Source organism: Xyrauchen texanus, chromosome 15 (assembly GCF_025860055.1).
Source record: "Xyrauchen texanus isolate HMW12.3.18 chromosome 15, RBS_HiC_50CHRs, whole genome shotgun sequence".
Lineage (NCBI taxonomy): Eukaryota > Metazoa > Chordata > Actinopteri > Cypriniformes > Catostomidae > Xyrauchen > Xyrauchen texanus.
In genome coordinates, this window is record NC_068290.1 from 8497308 (window position 1) to 8518281 (window position 20974).

A 20974-nucleotide genomic window follows, 5' to 3' on the forward strand; every position below is an offset into this window, starting at 1 on the left:
AAACTTTATAGCATGTCTGCAAAATGTAGTTACTCACCCAAAACATTTAATTCATGCTTCAAAACCTAGTTATTGTGTCAATAATTTGGCCAAGGCCACCAAAATCTAAAGTATTTTTGTCATTGTGTGAGCCACACTGTCAAAATGTTTAGTTGTTTTTTCACCACAACAGTCAAGCATGAAAATTAAGGGTTTACTGTAAACAAATCTCATATTTGTTGAGAAAAGTCAATAGTATGTGGAAAAAAAAAAAAGTCTATGAACATTTGTATTTTTACAGTGTTTATTTTTGTACTTCATGTGTATATACACAATACAAGTGTATTTACTGTACATGTAAAGTAACTGACAAGAGTAACAAGATTTCACTTTACATTTCATATTTGTGTATTACCACAAATACACAAACAACAAATAACATTCATGGGAAAAAAACAAAACAAACAAATTATTCTTGGTGGACATCTTGTCGCTCACGTTGGTCAGGCCATAGATTTTCATCAACATCACATCTGATGTTTTCCATTGCCACACACCGTGGAAAAAATCTCCTTGAATGCCGCACCCATCCCCTGCAATGGTCAGCTGTGATGTCCTCACATGCAGCATTCATGGCATCCAACAAAGAAATCTGATTTTGTGGTCTATGATCATACACTTTCCACCTCCATGCTGAAAAAAACTCTTCTATTGGATTTAGGAATGGAGAGTATGGTGGAAGGAATTCCACTGTTATCCTTTCATGTGCAGCAAACCAGTCCCAAACACTGTTGGTTCGGTGGAAGCTGACATTATCCCAGACAACAACATAATTAGGCAAATGTGGTCTAACTAAACCTCTTTCTTGTTCTGGAATCAGGTCTCTGTAAAGTGCATTTAGGAAGGCCAGGAGAAGTTGGGTATTATAGGGCCCAATGTGTGGAATATGTGTGCTCACACCGTTCTCTGAAATGGCAGCACACATTGTAATATTGGCCCCACGTTGGCCTGGTGTGTCAATTGTGGCTCGGTGTCCAATGAGATTGCGACCACGTCTCCGGCCGTTGGACAGATTAAACCCAGCCTCGTCCACAAAAACAAGAATGTGGGTCGTTTCATGTACTTCTAACTCCATGATTCTCTATGAAGAAACACAGAAAAAAATGTAACAGTAAATGTTTTTTCTTATGGGTTTCTGAAACTTACAGTAAAGTAATACAGGCATCTTAGAAAAACAGGAAAACTCACTAAGTGCACACCAATGGTTTACCTGGACATACTGGTACCATAACGCCTTGACTCTTTCACTGTTCCTCTCAAATGGCACCTTATAGAGCTGTTTCATAGTCATCTGATGTCTTTTTAAAACTCTGTCTATGGTGGAAATGCTGACAGAATTTATATTTGCAAAGACATTATTGTCATTTATGATTGCACTTTGGATCTCTCTTAGCCTGATGGAATTGTTGGCTATGACCATGTTGCAAATTTCTTGTTCTTGCAGTTGGTTAAATACTGCTGCTCTGCCACCAGCCGAGGTTGTCGTGCAGTTCTATAGAATAAACAAATAGACTTGCATTTACCTTTACAATATTGTTGTTTATACTGTAAAAATACTTTACATACTGTAAAACAAAACAAAAAAACATATTTACCTGTTTTCCCTACTGAAAGGTTTGCACAATTGATGACACTGTGGACCTGTTTACATTAGGCTGTACTCTTCGACCAGCCTCTTCCATTGTTAAACCATGATTTATGACATGATCCACAAGTGTGGCTCTGATTTCATCAGAGACTCTGACTCTTCTATTTCCACCTCTTCCTCGATTATTTCTTCCTCTACCACCACCACGTATTCTTACACGCCTTCAATTGCTCTTCCATGAGCATGTTGCTGCAGTTCAGGGTTGTGAATGTCCTCCATTCTCAAAAACTTCTACAGCAGTGATTGTGCTGTGGGCAATCTATATATATATATATATATATATATATATATATATATATATATATATATATATATATATACTCCCAAAGTTGATTGGTTAAATGGTTGATTCATATTAGAGGTAATTTGCAATTAGATTGCGAATGCAATTAGAGGTCATGTGCCAATTTAGCAAACATTACAAACAATGTCAATGTCAGATATATTTTAGAATATACATTCATGTATACTAATTATGATAATTGAATAGATCGTTTTGAATGTGATGGCTTACACAATAAAAAATGTCTGAGAAGTTCTGAAGTGTTTGACAGTGTAAGTGAGAATCGAGTCATCAGTTTTGATCAACAAGCCATATGCAATTATTTGTTGTCCAAACTGCAGACAGTTGTATGTACTCTTTGCACACATGTGCCAAAGCATTTGCAAGTTGCTCAAATCAATAAGAAATTCCAATCTGATGTGAAAAAGAAGCGAATTGTTCAGAGATCTGAACTTAATGTTTTGGGAAATAAAAAAAAACACTTGAGAACTGAGCCAAAGCAATTGAGAAAAACTGTAACATCAAACATCAGAAGAGTGAAAAAATGTGATCTCAGTCATTTTGACTGTGGCCTGATTGTTGGTGCCAGATGGGCTGGTTTGAGTAATTCTGTTTTGCTGATGTCCTGGGATTTTAATGCACAACAGTCTTCAGAGTTTACTTAGAATAGTGCAAAAAACATAAAACATCCAGTGATCGTGAATGGAAATGCATTGTTGATGATGGCCAGAATAGTTTGAGCTGACAAAAAGGCTACGGTAACTCAGACAACCACTCTGTACTGAAGTGAGTAGAATAACATCTCAGAATGCACAACATGTCAGCATATATATATATAGATAGATATGAATTCCCAGTCACTCTAAATATACATACAGTATTTATGAATATCTCGAACCGTCTTTTCCATACAATCACAGTTAACTTGCAGTGATATTAGTGCTAAACAATGCTAGTTCTTGTGTAAACACGCAAACCATTATGAACAAGCTTATCTCATAATGCTCATTAATGTGCAACGGATTTCAGGATTTTCACAACAATTTTTTTCTTAACATAACCTATTGTTTGACTTCAGTGGACAAAGAATATTAAGCATGAGTCACATGAACTACTTTTATGATACTTTTTGTCCTTTTTGATGCTTGAAAATGAGTCACTATCCACTGCCACTGTATCAATATTCGTGAAAATTTCTGATTTTGTGTTCAGCAGAAGAAAGTCTTTTTTTGAATAAGGGTGAGTAAACTTTATTTTATTTTACTTTAGTTTTATAGGCATTATTGTAAGAGCTCTGGTTGGAGGTCCACATTATACCGGCTCTCCACTTCCCCTGGGTTAATGAGTCCAATGTGGTTGGAGAAGATCAATATTTTGGTACTTTCTCATTCAACTGAATGTACAAAAGAGGCAGAAAGACATAATGTGAACTAAGAATGTTAAAAGATATTTGATTGTGCAATGTGCAGTGCTTTGTGTATCACACAAGTAATTATTCCCCCATAATTCCCTCATTTATATCAAATCCCTCAGTTATATATTTTTCTTGCTGTCTTAATATAACTTCTTGCACAACAGTAAACAGTCACTACAATAATGGCATACTGATATAAATGTCCAGAGATCATAGGAAAATCCTATATCCTGTTTACAATATTAATGCATTAATATGGTATATGAACCCTGTAGGTTCAAACTCAGGAAGTGAGGAAAAGCAAAGTCACCCGGTGAAACTGGCTGCTGATTTTAAAGTGGTTTTCTTTAGAAGTGTGATGTGACTGACCAAAGAATTGCCTCTAGAGAAATGTTCCATGCTCAAATGCTCAAAGCATATGTCTAGCTTTGGTGTTCAATGTACATTTTTAAAGCGTAGGCCAGATCAATTGATCAGTACAATTAAATCACAGTTTGGTTGCACTAAAAACTTTTTAAAGCTACTTTTTCTTCACTATTTTAGTGGGGGCTTATAGACTCACTGGATTTTATACAGTGGTAATGATATATATTCTACACCCTACCCTTAATTGTATACCCTAAACCAAACTGTCAGTGTTAATATCAGTAGATTTAAAGCAAAACATAATTTGGCCGATTTATGAGCCTTTTTAACCTATGAGAACCTATGAACAACCTCCTCAGATGTTCATCATGATTCACTTGTTTCAAACTGCATAACTTGTTTCATGTTTCAAATGTACTGTATTGAATCTCAAATCTGAACAGCATTTGTCCGGATGTTTTCTATACTTCCGCTTCTTCAAACTTATAATGAAACTTGTGATGGGCTGGGATGAAGTTTTCAATGAAAAGTGAGGGGCAGTATGGTTCATTTGTCCCATTATATGTTCTGAAAGGAAGTCAGTTCTCATTGCTTTATGATGCAATTATCATTTTGTTCTTCCTTTTTGCTGGTATTTTTTGTTGCTCAAAAGAGAAGTGGAAATTTCAACCACAGACAAAGTGAACACTCATAACACAAACACACACAGATCACAAATGCAAGCCACTGGTAAACTGCCTGTTGCAGCCCCTTGTCTTTCTCAATGGTGCTCTGTGGAAGAATGCTGCCAACCCCCACTGACACCTCCAACCCTCCTGCATTCATCACCGCCGCCTGGGGAGCGTATCTCATCCCTCCCACCCCTCCTCTGGCTTTATTGTCCCATTCTCCTCATCTTAAATCATCAATCCGTAAACAATCTGGACCATATCACAGTCTTAAAAACAACATATGTATCTCCTCTTTCCTCTCTTGTCCCTGCTTTTAATTGTTTTTGAAACTCCACGCCCTCATGTGCATAAAAACACGCATGTCCAAAATGTTGCTTGCATGGTAACAGGTTGGGGAAGTTGCTACAAAATCCCTATTTACGGCTACATGATTTTAAGTTTTGTGCTGTAGAATATTAAATTGGTAGATGTTGCAATTTACATCACAATTTTCCCATTTCTAATGTAATCAAATGTAATTTTATTAAAAGATATTCTATAATTCTGTATATATAAATATATACAGTACTGGGTAGATTACTTCAGAATTGAAACACGATACTGAGTATAAACTGCATGACTAAATTGCAGTCAGTAATGTCATCTCTTTTGGATTACCTCTGACCTGACTCTTGAATATTTGTTGTTATATTATTATGTTATGCATTTGAACATTAATCTATACTATTTTGACACAATGTGAAGAAAAATACCATTACTATACTAATACTATTATCGGCCAAGATGGTAGAAAAAGATGGTGTAAATTATTCTTATTTTGAAGAGGATTTTTTGGTAAAATGTTGTCTGCCAGGTTAGAATTATTTTGTTTTGTTCAGACTTCCTGAATCAATAATTGAAGTGTAATTGAAGGTCACTGGATGTGATGCAGACATAACAGAAAATGTATTTTCTGTAAAGCGGCTTTGAAAAGATGTGCGCTATACAAGTGAAAATGACTTGACATAGTATTTCACAGCTACACATCAGCAGTTTTTAGTAACTTGCATAATTATTTGTCAGGAGAAGGCATGGTCTCACATATGGCAGCATACATATTTACAAGATTTGAAAAAGAAGTATTAGGGGAATCAATAAATTCTGAACAATTTACTGCTGTTTGTTAATGTGTGATCACCTAATCCTTAAAAAAAGTAACTTTAATGTTATTATGCAATCCAAATGATTTGAAATAGGTTACTCCTCAGCACTGTATATATCTAAATATTATTAAATAAATATATATATACACTATAGCTATACGTATATATTTATTAGGCCTATTAATGCATTTTTTATTAATTATTTTGTTGATATATAATAGCCTATATATTTATAAATATATGCAGGAAAATAAAATAAATATGGAGTTAGATGAATACAATTTAAATAGATCCAGATATGTTTTATAGCCCATATTATACAATGTATTTATTTATGTATTTATTTCCAATTATGTTCATTTATTTAATAGCCTAAATAACATATTTGCTGGTAAGTGAAAATGAAAAAGATTTAAAGTGCATATTTTTATTAATTATTTTTATTAACTATTTTGATAATATTTTTAAATAGACTAGGCCTACATGTATTAACATACTAGCTGTTATTCTATTAAATACATACCAACTATCCGAAATAAAACCCTTTGGACGAGCAAAGCAAAAACAAGCATTGAAAGGCGGTTTGTGAGTAGTTGAATATTACTGAAAGGGATAAGATCTTGGGGAGGGGTTGTGGAGAAGAGGGGGTGGTGAGACAGTGGAGCCGAAATTATTTTCCCTCTCGGACTGTGAGAGAGCGCGTAGAATCGCAGCTACCCTCTCCTGGACGCGCGTCGGTCCAGAACCCGGTTAATTCGGCAGTAAGCGCGCGTGTGTCCGTCCGGCTTCCAGCGAGATCACCGACTTGCACATGGTCAGTGGCAATGGGACCATAAAGGAACAAATTCCATAGCACAGAGAGAGAGAAAAAACTGACGGGTGAACATCTCACAGAGAAGTGGACATGGAGACGCGCAGAGGAGATGTGATATAACAGACTGGACAAGAAGAAGCTTCTGGGATTTATTTCTCGACTTGAAATAATCAGTTTTAAGTGGTTATAGCATTTTTCCAAGTACATTTCTTACTGTTACATGCAAGCATGAGCCGAAAAGAGATGATGTTCTGTTCTGGATGCTGGAGTGCGCCGATGGTCTCTGCCCTTCTGGTTGTCTTCTTGATACCATTGTTTGCCCATGGTAAGATTTGTCTTTAAACTTGCATATTAAAATAAGCCTTCACACACGAGGTGACATGAAAGAGCTGCATTGCAAAATGAGAATGTCGGTCAGTAGTGCAGCGGTTTGCTGTGTGCGCTTGAATCATGACTGTGAATCATGAATCACGAATCTGCTTTGGACCAGTGCTGCAAATGTAGGTTAAATGTCGTACTGGGATATTTTGGGATTCGTCCAAAAATGCACATCATCATTAATCAACCTAAACTGAAAGGAAAGGACCCCCTCGCAAAAACAAAACATTTATAGACATTTTTAATACAATTTTGCTTTGAGGTTTTGACCGTAATGTCACGTGCAATATTTCTCTTTTCTCTGGTTCCCAGTGCAGTAGTAGCACCTAGTAGTAGTTAGACATGTGCAGAGTTACTGTGCTGTGATTACTCCAAAGAGCAGCTGTTGTCACTATGGCAATGAAGGAGGCACACAAAGGCAGGATTATAGCACCGAATAATTTATGCTTGGACAATCTTGCACAGCACGATTCTGGTTGCAAATCACTCTCTTTATGCTTATGTATTGATTTTACGCACAAAAAATGAATGTCTTTATAGCTGTGATGGCCACATGCTTGGGTTTTTGGACACATTGTGTTATTCCCCCATTCCCAAGATGTCCAGGGAAGGATGGAGGACCAACCCAATGGGAAACGACTGTTTCCACAAGCACTGGTGTGTTTCAAATTCCGATAGATCACTCAGCATTACGGATGACCTCATCTAGTTTCTCTTTATCTGTGTAATTACTCAGGTCGTTTAATCATATCAAACCTAAATGCATGGAAGTTAATCTATTGTCCATCCAATTGGATGCTCAATTTCTGCATTTCACCGCCCAGCAACAGGACAGGGAATAGTGTTCTTGCCATCATTTATGATAAATCAATCAAATGCATGGGGGAAAAGAATAACCATTTCAATCAGCCTATGTACAGGTTCATTTATTAGATACTCATGGCAAATTTTACTGAATGATGATGCCCCTATGCACCTTTGTTAAAGCTGGTGTGATGGTACCAGCCAGGTAAAGATGATGTCACCAGTGATCATGCCCTTTACCAGATTTATTCTATTTCTTACCTGCTTTTGATTTTTATTGTTTGTTCAGCCCCTGTCTCAGTATTTGATTTGATAATGTACCCACTTTCCGTAATTGCTGAATTGCCCTTTTATCGTCTCAAGAGTCCAGTGGACACACATTTGGTTTCTTCCAAGCTGGACGGATTCAGCTGCTGGTGGAGAAAAAAGGTGTTGCCCAGCACATCTTACTGATTGTAGCTTTTGATAATGGTATCTTATTTGTCCATTATGTCAAATTATGTACACCTTACAAAGGTTGCTCTGATCTCAACTAATGCTCTTTTTCTTGGCATTGATAAATTGAACCATTTGATTAATAGCAGTTTTATCTTTATGTATGTGCCACCTGTTACTGGGTGTCAATCTAAAGCAATGAAAGCTTACATTAAAAGCAAGTTGAATTGATCTCAATCCCTTTGAGCTGTAGTGGAGAATATCTGCTAGATGCTTTAACATAACATTTTAACCCTCGCTCGATTGAGGTAAGGATATCTGGGGTGTGCCATCATTACTTCAACCACGCTGGTAATCCTTACAAATGTAGTCCACCATTCGGAATGTGCTATATTCTCAAATTAAAGGGGCAAACCGTTTAATCAAATATTTCAACACAGTTTTAAGGACTGCTGTTCTTTGTTTCGGGGATATGATGTCATTTACTTCAATTACAGGTTGCTTAATGTTAACATGGTCATGTTAACATATTGCATTTTTTTTTTCATGAAATCAAAGTTACTGCATGTAAATATTACTGCATTTGACATTTGATGGATTCATAGGCTATAGTGGTATGCACTTTCTGTAGGGTGTGGTGTCATTTACTCAAAAACTCTTCATCTCATTTGCATTCATTCACAACCACTTGCTGCCAAAGAAAGTCAACACATCTTGTTTCCAGGTGGATTCATTTGCTTTTAACAATGTCTTGACCTCCATTTTTTCTTGAGTTTACTGGGTGTTCATTACCTTAATTTCTATTCATTCCCATCATTTAAAGCAGCCAGATTAAGTGATTTGAATGAAAAGATGTGCTGTGTTAATGTTCAGTGCTGCCATTTTGTGTTTCATCAGGAACATATCTGATCACCGCACCCCACACATACTCTACCATGTGAATTCAAACATGCAGTTTAGCAAAAAGAATTAAACAGATGGCAATGTAGAACTTATTAGCTTATTTAATTAGCTTGTCAAAATAAAACAATGACAGAGAGGATGTAAATGAATCATCAGTGGTTGTGAAGATGCTAGAACATCAAGCAGGTGTGTATGGATTGCATGTTAATATTCTTTTGTTGAAGACTTGTAAAAATGTATTTATTTTCTAGTTATTAAATGTGGCCTGATGTGAATGTATGAATTTGTGATGATGTTTTTTTTTCTTGCACAATGCATTTAACGCATTCAATCATTTGAGTGAATGTCACTGCATTCACTCTGCACATTGACGGTAAGCTGGTTCCCATGGCAACACATCCCTCCTCCGTTCCAGCACCTGTTGAGTACAGAAATGAAAAGATTAATGCAACGGGAGGTATAGAGACGTCCATTGGCAGCTGGGAGATTATATCCCAAGGTCAAAAGATCTGACTGTTAATACCTGAATAATTAGCTCAAGTAAAATATTCCATGGATGGTAGGTTGTTAAGGATGGATGGAAATAAAACTTTTATTTATTAATAAAATCTTTATTCTTGTACAAGATAAAAGTTATTATATTATCAAGTCCAGATTATAGCTTCCGTCTCCTTGTTAAAGTTTAAAGGAATTTCCTGGTTTCAATACAAGTTAAAGGAATAATTCACCCAAAAATGAAAATTATCTTATCATTTACTCACCCTCATGCCATCCCAGATGTGTATGAATTTCTTCTTCTGCTGAAAACAAACAAAGATTTTTAGAAGAATATTTCAGCTCTGTAGGTCCATACAATACAAGTAAATGGTGCAGAACTTTGAAGGATGTAAAAGCACATAAATGCAGCATAAAAGTAATCCATATGACTCCAGTGGTTAAATCCATATCTTCTAAAATGATATGATAGGTGTGGGTGAGAAACAGATCAATAATTAAATTATTTTTCTTCAATTTACATGTCACTAGTATTTTTTTAAAAGATTTATTGGTGCATGTGATTCCCAAGAAAAATGTTAAAGCGGTCATGAAACGCTCTTTTTTTATATCGTTTTATTATCTTCCCTGAGGTCCACCAATAATGTTAGTAAGGTTTTTTGGTTTTAAAACAGTCATTATTTTGTAATATATGATCATTTTCCACCCTGTCTCTGGCGCTCTGTCTGAAACGCTGGGTTTTGGCTTAAGCGCCTCCTTAAAACTTCAGTGTAACTGTTCTGACTGGCTAACAGTGTGCATTTTTAAATTAACCAGCTCCACAACATTATAAAACACAATTTCAGGAGCTAGACATCATTTACATCCAACACATTGCATCTGAACAGGGATCTGGAATAGTTAGGCCACAGTTTAAGTTTTGAGTTCTGAAATTTACAGTCTTATATGTCAAAATATCAAGGAAAATGGGATTCCTCATGACATGACCCCTTTAACATAATCTTAAATCTATATCTATATCTATCTATCTATCTATATATATATATATATATATAATGACTTGCTCTGCCTCTGAAACAACTTAATAAGAATTGCAAATGGCAATTTCTTTCAGAAAAATAAGTAATGGGACTGTTCAGGAACCGGAATCGTTGAATTCCTTACAATTCCCATGCCTATCCAAACACCTGTCATGTAGAGACAACCTTTCACAATTCAATCAATTCCAGGTGGATGAAATCAAGTCTTACCCAACATATTTTTAAAGTGGAATATCTCATTTCACTTGGTAATACGTCACATTGTGGAAGTATTTGGCAGTAAAATTGGTTCCGAACAGTGTTTTATGTTGACTTCAATACAATCAAACTGTTGTTGGAGTTTACCTCTTAACAATACATGAATAATGAATAATGAAAACTCATCGAATAATTGCCTTTACACTGAGGTCCCAGAGGTTCTGAGTTGTACCTTCCACAGTTGCTAGGGCAGCCTACAATCAGAGGTACACACAAACCACTAATCACTGTCCTCCCTTTGCTGTCTCCAGAGCTAAACAAACAAAGAGTTTGGCATCTCCCCTAGATTTATGCAACTAAGAACTATGGTCATCATTTCTCCTAGACTAGCCACCAAAGAGCAATCCCCAAATCCTGGAACATGCTCCCAAATTACCTCCTCCCCTCTCAGGGCAGTATTGGGGATGCTCGGAAGAAAAAAAGGAGTAACCGGGTATTAACAAGATTTGACCCTCTCAGAGAAAAGGGGGAAACACAAGGACCCTTTGTGTCATCTCAGACTGCACTCTACCTGGGGCCCCCAGTTCTGCACTTCTGGACTGTGTCCCATCAGGGAGACACATTTAATCATTACATTTACATTTATGCATTTGGCAGACGCTTTTATCCAAAGCGACTTACAGAGCCCTTATTACAGAAACAATCACCCCGGAGCAAGCTGGAGTTAAGTGCCTTGCTCAAGGACACAATGGTGGTGGCTGTGGGGATCGAACCAGCAACCTTCTGATTATCAGTTTACCAGTTATGTGGTTTAGACCACTACACCACCACCACTCCATCATATGGCAGGACATCTTGGATAATGTGGTGGCAGTAAAGATCTGACCCAGATGTGACTATTTAAGCCACACAATCTACAATGCCAGAGTTCCAGCTGGTGTCAAATGTGTTTTTTACTGAACAAATAGTTTTGATAGACTGTTCTCTGGCTTGGTCATTCCTGCTTGTGGAGATGTGTCTCTATATGAAGCGTACACTTTCCAAAATCCTGGTTCTAATTTAGTTACTGGCAAGTATCCATGACACGCATTTGCCATTGATTGAAAGTGGTTGTGCATTAACCGTTCTGTATGATCAATTTCAGGCCTTCCACACCACAGCATGGATTCCTATATCACGTTCTCTACACGAGTCACTCTAAAACACAATTATGCAATTTACTTGATACACTGAACAGCAAACACGATATGATTACTCAAATGAGAGCTTCAATACTTAACATTAGTCGTTGTGAGAATGGTGCAAATCCTTTTCTTCAAATGTGTCAATATGTCATGCTTTTTTAATTACACATCTGGATTCTATCTAGTACAGCTCCATCAGATTGATGATGACTTCCTGTATTGGTCTGTATTAGCCATCGCTATTATGACTTTAAAATGAACACGGCATGCATTGTTTGCTCAATGCACTTTTTAGAAACTAAAGATATTTGTGTCTACGGAGATAACTTTGATATTTGTGTTTTGTTTGAGTGGTTTTCATGACTTATGTCTCTTTTCCTTCTAAGGAGAAGCTTTCAGTTTATCTTCATGTATCTCCCTTAAACTGACAAGATGCAGTAAAAACAGAAAACTGCTTTCTTCTTTTATTTGAGTGTTTCGTTTGTTCCAGTAAGTGTACTTTGATCCACGGACCACAGATATTGGTGAACATTTTTCACCTTATTTAATTGCTCTGACAGGCCATGCTCTTAAGAAGGGGATATATTTGCCCATTTCATGAGTGTGTGCCATTTGTTTTTTTGTTGTAGTTTTTTTTTTTTTGCATTTTGCTGGCAATTTATTTGCTGTTGCCATAGAAATTACAAATGTTACTAACCACTTGAAACACCTCTCTCTATTTTTAAAATGAGTGTAAATGCACATTCATTTTGAACAAATGCAGAGAATTGAATACCAAATTATAGATTTGCTAACATCAAATGTTATCACAATGGGGCTTTATCAGATTTGTCTTTATCAGAAATATTGCATTAGTGGTTTACGTGATTTTGGTTTACTAACAAAACCCAGATCAAATACATTTGGCCATTTTGGGAAACTTTTTCTAGTGGAACGACACCGAGCCAAAGAGCTTTAACTCCACTGTCACACATATTGTCTCAGACTTTCTTCATTCTATTTCTTTATTAGCCTTTAGTTTTAACAGAAGAAACATAGATATGTTCTTGAGACAAAAAAATGTAACTTTTGACCCTCTAGCAGTTAAAAAATAAATCTGCTTGTCTTGCGGAAGAACATTGTTTCTGTAATGACATAAGTTGTTCTTCGGCTCTGCTCCTCTGCGCGGATGAATGTGGTTCGAGGCACCAGTGTACACTGACACAGGACATCTTATCAGAGCGAATGGACCTGCTGAGTTAGAAAAAAGCCATCTCTGGGTCGCTTTTACATCCTTTAAGTTGTTGCCACCTCTGAAAAGCCGTTATTGATTCAGGTTTTATTATGGCCTGTGTTGCTTTCCCTTTTTGCTTGTGGACTCCGCTCTGTTCGGAGTATCATTTATTTTACATCCAGTGATTCCCCGGAAGTTTGCCATTTTGAATGATCCATGGTCAATTTTCCTCGTTTGTTGTGACAGCAAACTTTCAGCTTCACGCTACTCCCAACAGCTCTAAAATATATAATTGTTATAGGTTTATCAAAGTGTTTTTGGGTAAAGTAATGGTTTGGAATATGGATATTTGTTGCACTCTCTCAATAATAACATTTTGCTATTTTTAAAACAAAACAAAGTTATATAGTGTAGCTTTAAAATATGAAAAGCCATCATAAAAATACAAATGATTACATGAAAACTATGATAATCTAAACAAAGAATGAAAGAAGCATAAACAATTTACATTTTTATTGTGGGATAATTATTTCTATACATTTTTCCTTTATTACGAGTGTCCCACCACAGTAGTGGCTTCATTTCCACCGTACCAAAATGTTTTGCCCCAAATAGATTTTTTCTAATTATAGTGTACTCTTTTACCTAGCCAACAAAAGTGTCAGTGAAGATCATGCGTAAGATTAAATATGAGACATGTGAAAATGCAAGGTAAATATCACATGAGAGAAGAATATTATTATTACATAATTTCCATTCAAGCTTTAATTTTGCAGAATTATTAATTGCAAAAATGTATTTAATTGAGTATATTTAGGATAAACAATATGTTAGCTATGAAATAACAAAGAAAAAGGAGTAGGACATTTTATCCCAAAATTGTTACATTTTCATCACTTTCATTTCCAACCCAGAATTCTATAATTCACAATATAGAATATGATATATGGTGGAAATGACAATGTGGTGGGAATTATCATGACTTTAAGAGAAAATGACAAAGACTACAGAAATCTCTTGTGATGCATAGGTCCACAGTGCAAAAAGTGCCCAAAAAACCCCAAAAAACATATAAATATATACACACACACACACTCACCGACCACGTTATTAGTTACACCTGTACACCTACTCATTCATGCAATTATCAAATCAGCCAATCATGTGGCAGCTGTGCAATGCAATCATGCAGATACGGGTCAGAGCTTTAGTTAATGTTCACATCAACCATCAGAATGGGGAAAAATGTGATCTCATGATTTCGACCATGGCCTGATTGTTGGTTCCAGGCGGGCATGTTTGAGTATTTCTGTAACTGCTGATCTCCTGATATTTTAATGCACAACAGTCTCTAGAGTTTACTCAGAATGATGCTAAAAACAAAAGACATCCAGTGAGCAGCAGTTCTGTGGATGGAAATGCCTTGTTGATGAGAGAGGTCAATAGAGAATGGCCAGACTGAAGTGGTGTAATCTTTCCCAATTTGGTCAAAAATGTGTCCCTTTCTTAAACGAATCATTGCTCAGTTGGGAACCCCTGTGCTTCTAGTCTCAACCTCTAATCCCTTATCCTTCATCTTTGAGAAGAACATACATTAGTAAAATAATCACATTTAATCTCAAGTCTTGCTAAAGAAACTTGGAGACATTTGGAGAGCTTCCTTTGAGAAAGAAAATAACTAATGCAGAAGATCTAAATAAAGTATTTTTTTATTGTTTGGGAGGAAAGGTTTTTTTTTAAGAGTTTTCAGTGTTTTCTTGAGTCATTTCAAATGTAATCTTCTCCTTTCAACAGGAAACACTGTAGTGGGAAATGAGACTGAGGCTGACAGTGCTCTTAATGTGACCTCCTTGTCTACCGAGGGTGAGGAGGAGAAGCTGAAAGAAGTGTCCAGTGCCACATACCTGACTCAAGGCAGTGAGCAGAAGGAAGAAGGCAGTGGCATGCTGGAAGAGGTCATTTCACCAACTCCTGGTACTAGTAAGATGGCCACCACCAGCTTGCCAGGCCCAGAGATCAGCCCTGACTCTGCTGAGACCGACCACTTGCTACCCCATGACCCAGACAATAAATTTACAAAGGATCAGAAACATGAAGAGGAAAAAGTTACACCAGATGTACCCACACAGCCACCTTGGCAGGCCAAAAGAGACATGGAGACCACTGTGTTTGACCTGGACCATGAAGATCACGAATCTCCCACAACCCCTCCCCCTACACCCCCACCTTCGCCTTCAGACGTAACTGTAGATTTCTTCGACTCTGGTTCCAGTCACAAGAACCTAGAACCTCCATCTCTGTCCCCCCATGAGCTTCAGGGCGGTGACCCCACCTCCTGGGACATGCCGGAAGACTACACAACGCCCTATGATGACAGCGTGTCTCCCACTACGGAAGATTACCCCTACAGCAGCACTACTGACTCTTACGATGATGATCTCACCACTACGCCTTCCTCCGAGCCAATCCACCCACGTTTGTCCTTCAACCCTGATAACACACAAACCAAATGGTCCAATGCAGTCGAGGAATCACCTGTTCCCCCAGACGTGGGTGACTCTGTTTATGGCTCAGACTGTCGGCAGGGCTTTGTCCGTAGCAATGGCACCTGCAAGTCCCCATGCAACCTTCAGCCCAGCTTCTGCTTCAACGGAGGCCAATGCTACGTCCTGGAGGGAACTCAGATGTTCTGCAGGTAAGCGTTTAGAAGAAGAATCAGAATAGTCATTGAGAAGAAAACATTCTGAGCCAAAATAATGAACTATTTGCTATTACTATTGCTTATACGTTGAAAACTACAATTGTGTCATTATTGTCTAACCCTCAAGTTGTTCCAAGACTGTATGACTTATTTTCTTACCTGGAATACAAAAGGGAATGTTAGGCAAAATGACAGCCTCAGTCACCATTCACTTTCATTAGCTACGTTTCCACTATCGGCCAAATAAGGGCATGCTTGTGCCTGCAAGTGCCAGTTGCATTCCCACTGTCACTTCCAGGGCTATATCTTGCCTCCTCAGGGCTTCCTTGGGGACAACTGCCAATAGCCGAACTTGCCTAATTGTGTATCCAGCACACAACAGTACAGATTCGGGGGGGGAGTCTGATACAGAGAGTCTGATATGTTAACTTGAGTTTTCCCTTGCTTGTAAAATGGGCGGGGTGTGTGCCGTTGGCACCAGGGTAACGTATTAAGGGCAGGTTTTAGGCCAATGGTGGGAATGCAGATTGATTTTGGTCTCGAGGCTCGAGGTCCAAGGCTATTGGCCCTGGGTAAGCAGTTGATAGCCTTGGCTCGCACTGGCTTGATAGTGGAAAAGTGGTTAAAAAATATTCAATTCAATTGAATGGTTACTGAGGCTGCCAATCTGCCAAAAAAAACAAATCTCCTAATTTTTGGGTGGATTATGCTTTTAAGTGATCAGACATTTTATTTTGGCCTGGAAGATGATAAAATGGGTGAAAGTATGCCTTAAGGACCGTTCAGACCAAACACGTTCAATAAAAGCAAGATTCATTGCAAAAGATACAACAGAAAGTTGGTGCTTTGAGACACGTTTTTAACAGTTCAGTTCATCCTGACACAGTGTTTAAAAAAAGCTGTGCTTCTGTGCGGGAGCAAGACACAGTCAAAAACATTCATTAAGTACATATTTACATGGAAAAACAATTGAAAAATAACACGGACAGATGCAAAAAAGCATTCGGTGTGAACAGCCCCTTACACAAAATCAAGGGAATAGAATATTATTCTATTGAGGGTGGGTTCTATTGACATGGGCCAATATGCAAGCACCTAACAACTACCCAAAACACTAGCAACTGCATAGCAAAAAGCTAAAAAAATCTCAGAACACCTTAGCAACAGCATAGCAACGCCCTGCCAACCAACCACAACACCCTAGCATTGTATCGACTTTCAATTTTATTTTTAGAAAACATCAAATCTAGTTTAAAATTGGAATGGTATAGAGGGAAACTCATTCCCTCATGTTGCATCTGGCCACAAGGGGAACTGAGGACTCTCACTAGGACAGCCGAGTGCCACGGACAGAAAGCACCTAACTTTTCCCAGATTCTTTATGAGGAAAGTTTATTAGGAAAATTCCCTCTAGCTGCCAGATTATTTTGAGCACAACTGTTTTTGCCAAAACATGTGACCCACATGCACACTAGTAACAAGTTTATGTTCACAAATCTTGTTTGTTTTCACGTGCCTTGCGTTATGACAACAGATCTCTCCTTTCTCATGAAAAATGTTACTAAGATGTCTAATTAAGAAGAATGACAATCAACTTCATCACAGCAGATGTACTTATCATCAGAGCAAATCTGACCCATGAGAAAATAAAAAAATCACATATAGATCTCAGTAGTTCACCCACAAATTGTCATTCTGTAATCATTTACTCAACCTCATGTTGTTCCAAACCCATATGTCTTTCTTTCTTCCATGGAATACAAAATTAGGTGTTAGGCAGACTGTTAGCTTTAGTCACCCTTTGCTTTCATTCTATGGAAAAAAATATGCAATAAAAGTGAATGGTGACATTCTGCCTTTTGCCTTTTGCATTTGATGGAAGAAATCTCATTAATATCTCAGTTGTTTCTCTTAGACTGCAATGATATTAAATGTGCTCAGGTTTGCCAAGACACTAAAGACTGCTTTTAAAAGTCAGTGTTTTCCATTTCTCACAGAAGTCTTCCAAGACCAAGTTATCTGAGCTATGCTATCACACTCATTTTATAGCTATATGCCAACTATTGTTTTTACTAACTCATTTGTGTCATTTTTATTTCTCCCAAAAATTTGGTACATAAAAGGATAGTTACATAAATATTTGAAAGAGCAACCTCAGTCTAAGTAATACATTTTTCCGTAACCGCTATATAGCAACTGCCATTATAAAGAGGTAATAGTAAGTATTATGCTTAAAGCTAAAATAAGTATGCGATGATATGAAATTCAGCATGTTCAAGGGCAGATTAGGACAATGTGGGGGAGGGACGGTAGAGGAGAACTGGGCATAATGCTTCCTGAAAAGCCTCTTTCGCTTTCCCACATAAAAGTCATGCATTGTTGAGGATATCCTTCTCATTATATTTATATAAAAGAATAAGATAATTTATATGAGATATAATTGCTTTGTCTAGTTACCAAATTAAACTATCATGGTTTAATTTTTGGTCCCTTCAGTAGTACGTGAAGGTAAAAACGAGTGCAGAGCACTCATCCAGATGCCCACAAGTTGTAATTCATGTGATTGTGGCCTTAGGCCATCCCCTAGCCAAACTGCGACCATTAAAACCCTATTCATGGCCATAAATCTCTTCCCTCTCTCTCTTTTTGGATTTGTGCAGTGGCCCTCACTGTGACCTCAACCTTCACGTAAGCCCAGATGTCAAGGTTATAGTAGTAAATTCCCTTAAATTTGCTCACACTCATTGTGATGTACTTCATTCCCAAAGAAAATAAATATAACCCAAAACCTTTTTTTTTTTTTTGCTCAGGTATTCAAATTATGTGTCAGATGATTCTAACTTTCTTAGGAGAAATAAATACGGACAGAAATGAGTCTTGCTGACATAGTTATATAGATATCCTTACTCTGATAATTTGATCGCAATAGAATTTGATGAGATATATTTGAGTTTCCTGAAACTCTAGGACAAATGTGAGATTTCTAGGGTCTATTTTTCAGGAGTAAAATCGGAAACTCTGCAGATTTAAAGGGATAGTTCACCCAAAAAATGAACATTCTCTCATCATTTACTCACCCTCATGCCATCACGAATGTGTATGACTTTCTTTCTTCTGTAGAACACAAACAAAGATTTTTAGAAGACTATTTCAGCTATATATGTCCATACAATGCAAGTGAATGGTGTCCAAAATTTTAAAGCTCCAAAAAGCACAAAAAGGCAGCATAAAAGTAATCCATACGACTCCAGTGGATTAATCCATGTCTCCTGAAGCAAACAAAATGTAACTTCTTTTTCACTGTACATCTCGCAATTGCAGTCTCTAGACAGGTCTCATGAAAAATCATGATCGCCAAGGAGACTGCATATGTCAAGATTTATAGTGGAAAAGGAGTTATATTTTCATCTATTCTCACCCAAATCTGAATGGGTGAGAATAGGGGGTTCTATTAAACCATTGGAGTCTTATGGATTACTTTTATACTGCCTTTATGTGCTTTCTGGAGCTTCAAAGTTTTGGTTACCATTCACTTGCATTGTATGGACCTACAGAGCTGAGATGTTCATTAAAAACTTTTTGGAATAAAGTGAGGGTGAATAATGAAGTTAATGAGAGAACTTAAATTTTTGGGTGAACTATAAACAATTCATATATTAAAAAGTTCTCACATGTGTTTGTCTTTCTGTCAGATGTTCTGGATTAGTGTTTTTGTTCTTTTAATTTTTTTTTTACAAAATATACTGTGTGCCCAATTATTAGGCAAGTGAGTATTCTGATCTAATCATTATTTCCATGCACATTTTCCAAGTCCAAACCATATAAACTTGAATGCTTATTGCGTTCAATCATTTTCAGGTGGTATATATTTGTGTAATGAGGGAGGGTGTGGTGAAAGAGACTAACACCTTATATCAAGGTGTGCATAATTATTAGGCAGTTTCATTACCTCAAGTAAAATGGGCCAAAAAAGAGATTTAACTGACACTGAAGAATCAAATATAGTAAAATGGCTTTCAGACGGATGCAACACTCTTGAAATAACTATTGAGGCATAACCGCCAGACAATCAAACATTTTGTTGCGAATAGTCAACTGGGGTGCAAAAAGGCATGGAGAAGAAAAGGCACAAATTGACTGCAAAAGACTTGAGAAGAATTAAATGTGAAGCTACCAGGAACCCATTATCCTCCAGTGCCACCATATTCCAGAACTGCAGTGTCCAGAAGTACAAGGTGCCAAGTGCTCAGAGACATGGCCAAGATCAAGAAGACTGAAACACGGCCAACACTGAATATATTCACAAGTTGAAGTGTCAAGACTGGGCAAAGAATTACATGAAGGCTGATTTTTCAAAAGTTTTATGGACAGATGAAATGAGAGTGACTTTTAATGGACCAGATGGATGGGCACAGGGCACCACTTCAGGTGGCAGCAAGGTGGAGGAGGGGTACTGGTATGGGCTGCTATCATTAAGGATGAGGTTGTTGGACCTTTTCGAGCTGAAGATGGACTGAAACTCAACTCTCAAACCTACTGCCAGTTTCTGGAAAGTACTTTCTTCAAGCAGTGGTACAGGAAGAAGTCCTCTGCATTCAAGAAGGCCACGATCTTTATGCAGGACAATGCTGCATCATATGCATCCAAGTACTCCACTGCTTGGCTAGCCAGCAAGGGCCTCAAAGATGCCCAAATAATGACTTGGCCCCCTTCCTTGCCTAACTTAAATCCTACTGAGAACTTGTGGGCCCTTCTCAAATGTGAGATTTACAGTGAAGGAAGACAATACTCCTCTTTGAACAGCATTTGGGAGGCTGTGGTTGCTGCTTCAGCAAAAGTTGATCGGGAACAGATCAAGAAACTGACAGACTCCATGGATGGACGGCTCATGGCAGTTACTGAAATGAAGGGTGGCTATATTGGTCACTGAATATTTCTGAAAGGCCAAAATTTTTATTTAATTGTCATTTTGTGTTACTTATTTGTTGCACCTACTCTAAATATCGAGAATAAACAATTGAGTTGGGAGAAATTATTTTTGTAATTTAGTTGCCTAATAATTGTGCACTTATATATTCCCTTGAGAAAGACAAAACTCACTTTTTCTTTGTTAAACATTCAGGTTTGAGGTTCAATAACATTTTGGATTGACTGAGAGCATTGTGTTCGTGCAACAATCAAATTAATCCTGAGGAATACAATTTGCCTAATAATTGGGCATGCAGTGAAACACCATAGAAACATAA

General features: G+C 37.4%; 1 protein-coding gene across 10 annotated transcripts in view; it reads left to right on the plus strand.

Annotated features, from left to right (window-relative positions):
* The first annotated feature begins 6217 nt into the window (after positions 1-6217).
* LOC127656058 (chondroitin sulfate proteoglycan 5-like) overlaps positions 6218-20974 on the plus strand; it is a 54638-nt gene continuing 39881 nt past the window's right edge. For 6 of the 10 annotated variants that reach the window (XM_052144202.1, XM_052144204.1, XM_052144203.1 and 3 more), the window contains exons 1-2: positions 6218-6702; positions 14822-15722. In XM_052144202.1, coding sequence (XP_052000162.1) covers positions 6606-6702; positions 14822-15722 — 998 coding nt within the window. In that variant the 5' untranslated portion in view covers positions 6218-6605. The remainder of the gene's footprint in view (positions 6703-14821; positions 15723-20974) is intronic. The other 4 variants (XM_052144210.1, XM_052144211.1, XM_052144207.1 and 1 more) reach the window with 3 other exon arrangements.